The sequence below is a fragment of the Stigmatopora argus genome, chromosome 8, assembly GCF_051989625.1.
Source record: "Stigmatopora argus isolate UIUO_Sarg chromosome 8, RoL_Sarg_1.0, whole genome shotgun sequence".
In the NCBI taxonomy this organism is placed as follows: domain Eukaryota; kingdom Metazoa; phylum Chordata; class Actinopteri; order Syngnathiformes; family Syngnathidae; genus Stigmatopora; species Stigmatopora argus.
Window position 1 is genome coordinate 9,912,221 of NC_135394.1, and position 12,563 is coordinate 9,924,783.

General features: G+C 37.0%; 1 protein-coding gene across 2 annotated transcripts in view; it reads right to left on the minus strand.

Moving 5' to 3' along the window:
• The window catches only part of xpr1a (xenotropic and polytropic retrovirus receptor 1a), a 39,558-nt gene that overhangs the window by 26,396 nt on the left and 599 nt on the right, over positions 1-12,563 (minus strand). For both annotated transcript variants that reach the window (XM_077607157.1, XM_077607156.1), the window contains exon 2: positions 8,802-8,853. In XM_077607157.1, coding sequence (XP_077463283.1) covers positions 8,802-8,853 — 52 coding nt within the window. The remainder of the gene's footprint in view (positions 1-8,801; positions 8,854-12,563) is intronic.

A 12,563-nucleotide genomic window follows, 5' to 3' on the forward strand; every position in this document is an offset into this window, starting at 1 on the left:
ATCTTGCGGATTAGCAGAGATGAAACAAGACATTTTCCTCAGGGAGGGAGAGGAAGAATTCTGAACGTTGTCTTGCCGTTAAGAACACTTCTCAATTACAGTAATTACAGTAACACTGCAGATTATCCGAGTAAACAAAAAAAAAAAATATATATATATATTTCATACATATATACATAATGGACTGACTGTCCATTCTACCTTTATCATTGAGGCGATGGAGGAGGCAATCCAATACGTGAGTGACATTATTAGATCAGGAACAATTTCCTCGCCCAATCCGATTACGCGCATACTGACCCTGTGCTGCTTTAGAATTATATTATTGCAATGATTTACATGAGCAGGAAGTACTATTTTTAACAATACAATGTTCAAACATCATCAGAGAACTGTTCAATTAGTTACTAATGCCATTATGTCATTTCTGATTAGAGTGTTGTTCACTGTGAAATCATCAGAATACAGAGGGCTGAAAACAAAATTTGGCAAGCAGCTACAAGGAAAAAAAAAGTTATGAGACATGCAGGGTGAGTTTGTGTCCCTCAGCAGTGTGGTAGACAACAGACACAGCTTCAAGGGAAGCATGCAGTGAGGAGAAACAAAAGACTATCAACCTCCAGCCGGCAGTAAAGCAACTAAGTCCCATTCATCTTCTGGATCCAGTCTTGGTACAAACACAGGAAAAAAAGAGATGTTTGTGTGTATGTGTGTGTGTTTGTGTGAGAGAGAGAGAGACACTGAACAGATAAACTAAAATAACTCACCCTTCAAAAAGTACTTTGGCACAGTGATTCATCTAACAAATCCGGCAAAGTATTAATTTTGGATATTTTCATTCATATAAAAACTACAGCAAAACTACACATTATCATTGTTAGAGGTTTTCACTTATTGCCCAAGTATTTCTCTTAAATACAGTAAGGAAACATCTGGAATATGATTTATGAACATAGAATATTATGTGCAGTAACCTCTAGGGTGCTTTATGACAAAATTGATTGCGAGCAACAACAATAAACGGCCAATCTCACCAGGTGATTGAAAATGTTAGAAGACAATTGAGGCCGTGGACGGGTAGAAATCGTTGACACCGATCAATGTATTTTTTCTTTTGATATTAGACAAAGCAATCAATCATAATAATCTTTTATTGTATAAATATGGATTTCTTCTGTGTTCACTCACTACACCTGCACAATCATTGAATGTAATACTAGAATTAACTAGAACTAACTATAAAATAAATGATATATGAAAAAAAAAACATATTTACCAATTGAAAACACACTTTTCCCCATCTAGTGGATGTATAACACATTCCCCTACTACTAATAGCACCACCTACTACCACTACTATTACTGCACTTTATAATCCGGTGCACTCTATAGTGCGGAAAATACAGTCATTATTACAACATGGTTATCGTATGGTTGCATTATTTTTTGATGAGAATACCTTTTCAGAACTTTCAATCAGAACGTATACCTTTGCAAAGGAATTGTATTGTATGCTCAAATAAAACCCTTTTTTTTCTTTTTGCTATTGAATACGTTCGATCCAAAATGTAACATCATGTTTTCAACAGGAGCCATTAAAATACCCTTTTGCACACCAGCCATTCTTGCAAGAATTGTATTTGGTTCCAGACTACCACGGAGACCAAACAAGGCTCAAATGACTCCATTTTCTTTCTTTGGTGCCATGGTGACTGTGATGGAGACCGTTTGGATGAATTTTGTGTGACATCTCAAATAAAAGATTTGGAGATTGAAAATGTGAAGCACATAGTTCAGAAATCCCATACAAGGTATTGACAATAAGCCTCTTATAAAAGGCTGCTGTTCTTTGCCGGGGGGACAATAGGCAGTTCTCCGCTCAATTGAGCTGCATACTAATAGGGTGATTATGAGAGCTAATTATCAGATAGCACTTGTCAAGGGGAAGCTGTGCGGTTTGCCCCCAGGAAAATATGCAAAACTGAGACAACTGTTGTTCTATTCAAAAGACTCTCAGGACTTTCACTTTTTCCATGATGCAGAAATACCGGATGACAGGTAAATATGTAGCATAAACCTATGAGATTTCACCCTGAAAGCAATTAACACCTCATGACCCCTCTTTTACCTCATTGGCTGGGTGATTGGACATCTAGAGCCGTCATTGGCACCCTGAACAGGAGTATTTACAGTCAGTCTTCACTCTTACTACTGTCAATGGTTCAATAAGTTAATTAATAAGAAAATGTTAAAAATCTACAGAATATGTATATTAATTTTTTTTAAATTTATGCAGTTCAACTGCAAAAATGGAAAGAATCAATAAAATAATGGAAAAACTTCCAACAATAGTGATTTTGAGAATCATAGTTCTTTTTTAATCATTTTAATTTCATTAATATTGCTTTAAGTTCATATGTTCTCCCAGGCCTGTGTGGACTTTTTTCTGGGTAGTCTCGTTTCGCAATTCAGGGTGCCCCCCTCCTGCTGCCCGTGCTGGGATACGCTCCAGCACCCCCGTGACCCTTGTTAGGAAAACCAACGAACAAATCTTTTGATTTCTATATTAATAATTGAGAAATGTAGATTTAGTCAAACAAAATTAATGTAAAAAATACTATATATATAGATCTTTACTTCTAATTAGTTCTTTTCGAAATGTTTCCCCAAGCCCAATAAAAGGTGAAACCCCTTGAAGTCATTATTTTGTCTTGGCTACAAATAATAAATCCATGTTGAGTGGAAGATGAAATATGTATATTCTCTGAGGCGACACACAGCAGCTGGGATGAAAGAGAACTTTACCGGAAGGCAACACACTCGCCTAACTCAAATCTCTCGGAACAATGACGGGAAATATGCGCGTGTGATTCCAGGACAGGTTGTGAGAGGTGATCTGAAATAAATGTTCAGCCATATTGCCGATTTTATACACTGTTAATAATTCAACATTTAATATATGAACCAGCGAGGCAATCTGAAGCAGAACAACAGCAGTGAATTATTGATTTGTCTCTCTAATTTTGTCCTCGGATAAGAAGACAGCGACTCTTCTTGATATTTTTCCTCTCTCTAGAGAGTATTTTCAATTAATTTAGAGAATGGCATTCCATCTATTTTGGGAAATTGGTAAGACCTGCACTAAGGCAAACGTGCAGCCTTTAGTCATACACTCTTTACAGTTTTTTTTTTCTCCTTTCTATTTTCACTCCTTATTGCAGTGATGTATGTGTCAGATTTGCGAAGGAGACCTCCCGGAGGCTTTTGTCTCCTGCCCTCCAATTACCACCAATCTCACCTTCCTTTTTACCCTGTGCTTGTCATCATTAGACATCCACCGCCACTAAATGCATCAAAAACTACCATCATTATAATCTCACAGTCCCCAATTTACTATACTTTTTAAAATGATGTAGTATAGTCACATGTTCCATGTGATGGGTGCATTTTCACAGTTTTTTGCTGCATGCCGGCCAAATTGAAGAAGGTTCTGGCAGCCTACCAGGAATGTCGCAGTGAAGGACACTACCAATGACAAAAAGATATACTTACTCGCAGAGACGAAATAAGGGAATTGATCGGTCAGACTCATTTCAAGAGCTAAATTCAGAGGCAAGACAGCGTAGTGGCTTTAAATAAGTGTAATTCTATACATTAAAATGAAGAAAAATAATAGTAAACAAGGAAAAACAATTAACATTGTTAATAAAAGCAAAAGTGAATCTGAATATTGTTTTTTTCCAGTTATTACAACCTGTATCATACTTTTGTCTAAAAACAAAACTTGATGCATCGTCATTATTGTGCTTCTGAGTAGTTTTCCAAGACTACTAAAAGGAATTAGAATTTGGCAAAGTAAACACATTTGCTGAATTTAATGTCATTTTTTGGGGTTTATTTTCCACCACATTTCAAATTACATAAATTAAAGCAGAGAGCAATAATGTGTGATGATTTTACTTTACTGCCTGGCTTTAATTGGGAAGCCAAAAACAGCAGCTATATCTTAACATATGGCGCTGCTGTCACCGATAAAATACAATCACACTATCACACCCACGTCTTTGGTACTATAACGCCTGTGTGCGCGGCTCTTATGTGAGAATATTTTTCAAAAGGACAGAGAAGGTCATATGAGCTTAATTATGAATATTTTTTTCCTCTCCCACTTTGCCTGGTTGTTTTTCCACACATTTTATTGCAGTGAATGTAGATTATGTCCAAAGTAGCTGTTCGACAGTGATTTTTTTGTCTGATGCAGGTTGTAAAGACAATAACAGGAAGGCTAAAAGGCTTAAAATGCAGTATGGCTTCTTGTGGATATGCCCTTTGGTCTCTAAGGACCAAAGAATTTGTAATAACCTTTCCAAACATTCACGTCTCCCCTAAAATGGAATCTAAAACCAACTGACACACAAACGGGAAACGACCCTTCAGTGGTTTATGTTGTTTCCAGGCTGCCCTGAATGTAGGTCATAAAGTCAGACTGGCATGTAGACATTGTGAAGCTAAAAACTGTCTAAATACTCTTTGTGAGCCTGTTAATACCATGTATTTTTCTCATTTATAGTTCATGCTTCATGTTTTTCATCTATTTATGTTTTTCATTAAAAAAGCAGGGGAAAACCCATAAATATTTATCATTCTTTTTAATTGTTGATCAATCTATTACTATTTTCTATAGATTATTTTAATAAAAAGAAAAGAGGGGGGAAAAAGTAAATATCCTTTTTTTGTGTTTTTATTACAAAACAAAAAAGTAAATATTGTCCTTTTATTTATTCATTTAAGAAAAATAGCAAAAAGGCGAAAAAACAGATTATTGATTTTTGTCGTCTACAGAAAATGTATTTAAATATTTTGGCGACAGGTATGAATTTTAGACAGGTGATTAATTATTTAACGACAAGATGTACTTTTGCAGTGCACACAAAACAATGTGTTGGGTCAAACATCAGCCTTAAGAGTTCATCTTTGAAGAGCTTCCCAGTCATCAGACATGAGGTGAAACGTTCAAGATTATTCCATGAGGTTATAACCAAGGCTGAGAAATCGACCATGCCTAATAATCATACAATTGCCTTCACAGTCTTTATCACCTTCCAGGAACATAAAATGCAATCTTAACCTTCTGAGCCAGACCTCTCTTTAACCTCTTTCCTACATAATCTCCAACCACATCACCACCATAACTGCATGATACCTTTTTGTGAACCCACTGAAAAACCATATTCCTGACAAAATGATTTTATCTTTCAAACAACAAAGCAACATCAGCACCTAAGGTCTTCGGCACGTTCAAAGGTCTTTTAAACCCAACTATGGATCTTTCCAAACCACCCCCCAACCTGATTTACTCTGTCCTCCTGTACTTCATCCCTTCAAGATCTAATTCACTGATGAATAATGGATTGTTGGATGGATAGATGGAAGACGTGAAGGTTCTCCCTCCTCAAGCAGGATGGCTGTAGTGCTAATGCAGGGCAACACGCATTGGAGATGAGCCCAGGGACCTCCCACTCACTCTATCCGTCTGAAGCTCGAAGCATCTCTCGCGCACTCTCTTCTTATCGGCCTGTTCCTTTCGTTGCCTGAATGGCCAATGACAACTTACGAGATGCATTGTTTTCATTCACATTTTCTGCCTTCGTTGTGTCGTTAATTGTCACATCAGATAGAAACGGGCAGCTTTTTGAGCAATTACCTATCCCCCTTTTATTGTTCATTACCTCAATTCGATTAGTTGATGACCTTGGGAGAGTAATCCCAGGCTTGCGTTGACCCTGACCCTCCCATGCTCGCCTCCTGTCCAAATAACCTTAGAAGCCTCATCAAAGAGACAGCTGCATCAAATAAGGAGCCATCTCTCCTGAGTTGATTTTGGATCCACCACGGCAAATAAACCTGCTGTGGTACAGCTAAATCCAAGCTTCATAAGACAACAGGTATATATATATATATACACATATATACACACAGATAATCTGTATTTTCCGGACTATAAATCACACTTTTTTTCATAATTTGGCCGGTCGAGCAACTATTTTTTTCTCTCTCTGACTACAGAAAACCTGTTTTTAAGGCAATAGTTATCCAAAGAAACTGTAAATGTTACATGAACAGGTATTTATTTATCATGTTTAAAGCAGGTAGGTTTAAAGCAGTGATTCTTAACCAAGTTTGATTGAACCACCGTGTTTCGGTAAGCTTGGCAGTTGCACAAAAAGATGGTTCATTAAGTTTAACTTGAAAAAGTTTGTGGGAGGAAAATATGCAATTTGTGGAGCTTTCATTGAGGACCATAATTTGAGTTAAATGTTATTTTTAATAGAACGATGAAGTCAATGTAAGTACGGTAAGGAAAACTTACATGGGCCACACAAAATGATGTGGCAGGCAGTCTTTGAGTTAGACACTTGTGCTCTATATAAGGTATACAGTTTAAACTTGACATTTATATTCTTTGGTGAATCGTGTTGATAGACCAGGCATCAGGATGTTGAGGAAATGTACTGAAGAACACAGTTAGCATTGGAAGTAAGGATCCCATCAATAATGCAGAGTAGTGTGTGACCTCTACTGCCCTGGTACTATAATGCTGTCTCTCTACCTGGTGGAAATCCAGTTAGTTATCTCTCTTACTGCAAAGGCCTGACTGTCCACAAATCTCTGTCTGTATGCTACAAAGTTCAGAAAATATATACACAGACAAAAAGGCTCTAGCCGATGAAGGAAAATTGATTTTATTCGACATTGTGAACAAAGATTATGAAGCAAAAAATTTAAACCATACACACAAACCAATACGAGAGTATCCTATTTTTACTGATGGCTCCACTCTTTTTATAGCATTATTGATTTGACTGCATAAACCCTGAAAAGCCCTGAAGGAATATTGCTGGCAGAAGAGCCACATGAGAGCAGTAAAAAGACAGAAAGGTTTCTGACTCTTATTTTGAACTTACTACTCTCACTTTTGTTTGGTCTGACTCATTCGCTTTCTGAGAATCAGGAGCTTTTCATTCATTTGACACGGCATCCCTTTCTCAGACGTGGATGTTTACGTGCCTACATCATCACGTGTCATTGGGTCGAGGCAGCACAATGAATGAGGGACTAAAGTGAATGAGTCAGGGGGCTGCCTTAAAAAGATAAGCTTAAGAAAAGTTCCATCAATACAAGAATTGATGGGATGTGTGGCAAGTGTTCCCGCACACAGATTCCAGTTAAAGCTGGGTTTTAATTATGCAGGGTGCGTGTTCTCGGCTCTATAATACAGTCAGTGTGTCTAATTGAATTAGACTGAGGCATAACTCAGGGTGAAGCTTTCCAACAGGAGGATTCAGATATATAACCAGCTGTTCCTGCTTTCCACTGAACATGTGGGACAGCAGTGTTTTAATAACAGCAAAGCTAGTACCAATAAAGGGACGATACAAATGATCATAATGAGGGGCGAGAGGGTCAAACGGAGGATCATAGACGCAGTAATGTGCATGCGTTTGTCTGTGTCTATGTGCAACCAGCTCTCTTAATTGTGATTAATGGGCTCTGAGAGGAGAACATTTTATCTGGCACAAACAGAAAGCCAAACTTGTAGTAAATAAATCTACATTCAAATGCTATTACTGGAATTTGTCTACATCATCCTGTCATTGTTGCTGCTGGTCAATACAATACTTTCCCAATGCAGTTTGCCGTTATTTATCTTTAATCACGTTTGATAAATTGGGTCTTGCCTCTAAAGCAGAAAATCTTGCTGCAATACTTGATCATGTTATTCTTCAAAAACAACATCCATTGGTTAGGATCTGCTTCTGGCTTTCTGATAGAGCTTTTCTATTTACAAACATATAGCAAAAGATACTTCACAAAAATATCTTTCACGGTTAATGGCTTTACTGATAACCAGGCATTTGTATTTTTTGCGTGGGCAAATATTTTGACTGGGGTGAAAGATTAATATATCATCATAATAACACTGCATGGGTGGCAGGGTGTGTTATTCTACTGATTGATTGACCCATCTGAACCACATACAACCACTTATCTGATGACAAATACAAAGCAAAAAAACAGAGCATTGCAGTGCTTACCCAAGATAGGAAGCCATTTCTCATATCTACAGAAACACAATCTAATGGTATCCAATACCGTTAACTGAAAAAAGTCATAAATGAATATGTATGTATTAAACAAGCAAGCAAGATATCGTTGGGAGCTTTTTACATGTTTCAGTGAAGAAATATTATCTTCCCTGCCAGAACCATGTGAACAATCTAGCAAACATTCAGATGAAATCCAAAACCACCCAAATATTTCCAGGCCCCGCCTGGTGCTTTTAAATAAAAAAACAAAAAAACAACTTTTATACAAGCAGAAACGACCCAAAAAATTCCAGGTTGAAACTAAAAAAACATTGTTGACACAAAAATATAACATTCAAGCAAATGATTTACATTCTGGCAGCCTTGTGGCATAAATTCATTAAAGTTGTCTTATATCTTACAAGCATAGGTCGTTTTTGCACTCTTATTATACACTAAAGTTTGCTGGGTGTTGTTTGTACCAAGTTTCAAACAAGTACAAGGTATTTTCCAATGAAAAAAAGGAATCCTAGAATGTATTAGAAAATGAGCTTCAGAGTGCTTGAGGCTGCAGAATGTTAGTGGGGATCGGCACTATATTTAGCTTAATGAAAGAGGTTATTCTGGGGGGACCCCAAACTGTCCTCCAACAGCCGGCCCTTGGTAGATAAGTATGTATGAGTGTGGTTTGTTTACCACATGGAATCCTCTTACCTTCGGTAGATGGGGCTTGGTCCTGGGCTGCATACAGCATGTCCTTAAAAGCCTAATGAAGAAGAAAAAAATACATTAAAAGACAGTTTTAACAGTATGGAAAAATTAGGGTCAATTAATGCTTAAGACTAAAAAAAATACAGGAGATAAAGAACTGTCCATAGTACATTGACTATGTATAGTGTGTATATATATATGTACCCCAAAAAATGATAATACTATGTAAAAGTTGATTTTATTTTGGCAATTATAAGATGAAACCAACTAATTTTACATGAAATAGATACATACATACTGTAACTTCACTGATTAATATTTTCATCTCATTACAGCAACAACAACAGTAACAACAACCTTTTTTAAGATATTCAAATTTTCTGAGTAGTCCTGTAAATGCATTTACCAGACAATTTTTTTCTGCATTGATGTGATACGCGTCAAAGTAAAATAGATTACATACCAACTCACACATTATAGTTTTGACTAACCCATTGCACTGTGAATGTAGATAAGTTTATACACCCCTGTTCAAATGTCAACTTTTTCTGATAGAGATCTGTGCAACTACATTGCAAAATGACACATTTCAAGAAGGTAAGTAATAATAATTAAGGATTTAAAGCAATAATATATTGTAATTGCGATCATTGGGAAAAAAATTATTATACCACATTCTTGGAATAGGAATTAAACAATAAGTGCTCAGCTACGTGGACTTTTGAAATAAATTGTCTGGTGTGATGTCTCTGGTTAAGATGAAGTCTTTCAATATATTTGATATGCACTGACACAAAACAATCAAGCAAGCAATTTGCTTCCACAGATGAATGAAGTAGTAGTTCCTTGCAGGAAGGACTGATCGGCAAAGATAATGGATGAATGAAAGTGGATATAATTGCTTCTGGCTTGTTTCAACATAACAGAAGCAATCAGAATCAATCAGAAGACAGCAGCGGATCATATTTCTTAATAACAAAAAGGCATTGGCATCAATATCTCACCACCATACCGATAAATATGCGATCTACCCAAAAAATTACAAATTACAAAAATCTAACCTACAAACTTAAAGTTACTGAAGCACTATACCGTTTTTACGAAGATTATATTATTTTTTTGTAATTTTTTTAAACCATAATATTCTGGCAAAAACATTTGCAAGTCTTTTATTCGTTTATTTATTACAAGGACTATAGGAAGATGGCGTTAGTGTCTTTTTAAGTTGTTGCTCAGAACCTTTGGCTGAAAACCAGATGAACAATTCCCCAATGACACCGAACCCATGACCAATACTAATCAGGTAAAAATAGATATTCAAATCCAGTCAGGACGAAAGAGGTGTTCATTAAGAATGAGGCATTGCCATGGAGATGGAAATGATAGGAAGCAGGGGGGGAGGTTAGTCCTTTGGGGAATTGCCGGTAATCAGTGTTGAAACCTGTAGACAATAACTAATCCTAGCCTAATGGGGGGACATAGATCTATATGACCGTGCATTAATGCAATGCATACTTACTGGACACTGCGTGAGCAAGTGCTCAACGCTATTCATATTTTGTGATTTGTGAGTAGGTAACACATTTTTAAGGGGGGGATTGGTTAAATAAATCCACTCAGATGATTGTGGTCAGGACTCCAAAAGAATCATGCAAGTGATTCAAAACCTGAGTGCATCCTGAGAAGAAGTCAGAGAGGATGGAGCATGGGGTGGGGTGGGGTTGGGTCGGGGGGTGGGGGGAATGCAGGTCTGGGACCAGATGTCCCCCCAGTGGGGGAGGAACGCCTAGGTGAGGATGGGAAGAGGGAGGATCTCAGCAGTTGCCTTGCCAATGCCTGTTGTCTACATCATGTTCACATTGTTCAAACATGCTGATGAATCAGGGCTTGAATATGGCATTAATAAAATTTAATAAGCAGTGTACTTAACAACAGAAAGTGTACCTCAAATTCAAATTGTTTGCGGACAAAGCGGCCATTGACACTAACACACATCCAATCCATTTTAAGCCACCTTAAATTCTGGGAACTATTCTAGCTGCAACTAAAGTCCGTGTTCTTGGGCAAAAGCCTCTTGAGAGGCCTTCATTTACACATCCTCCATACCAAACAAGTCTTTAGAATAAAAAGGTTCCTACCTAATTCCACAGGATCAAGCTCACAGCTAATTAGGCCATCACTCTATCGGCTTGTCAGTGGCTCTGAGTTCAGATGTGGTGTCTCACACACTAAAATGGTGATATTTATTGGAACAGTCAATCTATTACAACCTTATCTGCATTGGGAACCCACGGTCAGTCTGAATCGACACGATAGTGAAGAGATTGAAAACTAGGTCACGGGTTAATTAATCTAACCGGCTCATAAATGAAGACTTACAACTGCCTTTAAATCTGTCCATGCCAACGCAGAAGCATGCTTTTATACTAAGTGCTGAACAGGCACGGGAATATTCAAATGCAAAGACCAGAATTATGGTTAAAACGACTTGTGCTGGTGGAATAATGAGTCACTAAAATCAGTGAAACAAAAAGAATGTGTGTTCTGGGACAATAAACAGCACAAGTCTCTATTTTTCCAAAATAGAAACTATTGGATATGTGGATTAAAATTAGGGGTGCTGCATGTGTGTCATCATCCTGCCCACACCTTTGCAATAGGAATTACACATATACTCGATTTTAGAGGACAAACGCGAAGCTTGCTATGCAGTAATAAACGGCCATAGTTGATTCTTACATATTAGCGATGGATACGTTGTTATAGTACTTGTAATGCATTTGAAAATCTGTTGTCATAACTAGGTATATGAAAGGTACTCTCCGTGATTAAATTGTTGGATAATCACAAAAAAAGAGTGTCAATCTACTCAATGGCATCCATCTCAAGCGCGTGCCAAGATGGAGAGCGGAGGTGTAAAATGGCAGTTTGACCATACATTTGTCCCTTGGAGCATGATTTATTACAGTGACACAATATAAAAATGGCAAGAATGAATGAAAGATTTACCCAAACAATATAGATGTTATTTTTTTCCATATATCCCAGTGTTTAACACATATTTAATATTTTACATTTGCACACCTGTCGAAGAAATCATGTCACCACCACATGATTTTGCCATGAAGACTCGAATACAGCTATTTGCTGTTAACACTTATGCTATTGAGTGATAGGGCGGTGTTTTCAAAATAAAACAAGTGCAAAAAGCCATCTCCTGTTGTCCATTGAGGCAGAGGTGAGTGAGCAGGGTCTTTGTCTATAATTCATAGTTAAATGGAATGGAGCTGTCACTGCACATTTGCGCCACAGCTCTTAATGTGTAGATGTGAACAATAAAATATTTCTCAATAAAAATACAACAGCATACAAAGATCATGTGCGCAAATAGAAAAGTCAGTGTGAGCAAATGGACACAGTCACTGAAGAAAAATGTGTTCATATTGCTCCAGTATAACAAAGGGTTAGGGTGTGTGGATTTTTGATAAAAACCAATATTCTCCAAGAGGGTGTGTTCAGGAAAATAAAAAGTTGCATTTCAGAGTCTTTATTAAAGAAAGGATTAATTGTCAATACATTTCATTTAAAAAAAACATGTTTGTGCCCATCTTTTTTGTTGCAATAACACAAAAAGCCCAAAAATTGATTAATTATTTATATTCCACAGAGCAAGCTTATAAATCATTAAACTAAAGACCACTCATTGTTGGTGGTTAATTCGACAGTTAATTTTAAGTGTTAATGAATGAATAACGTTCTCAACCA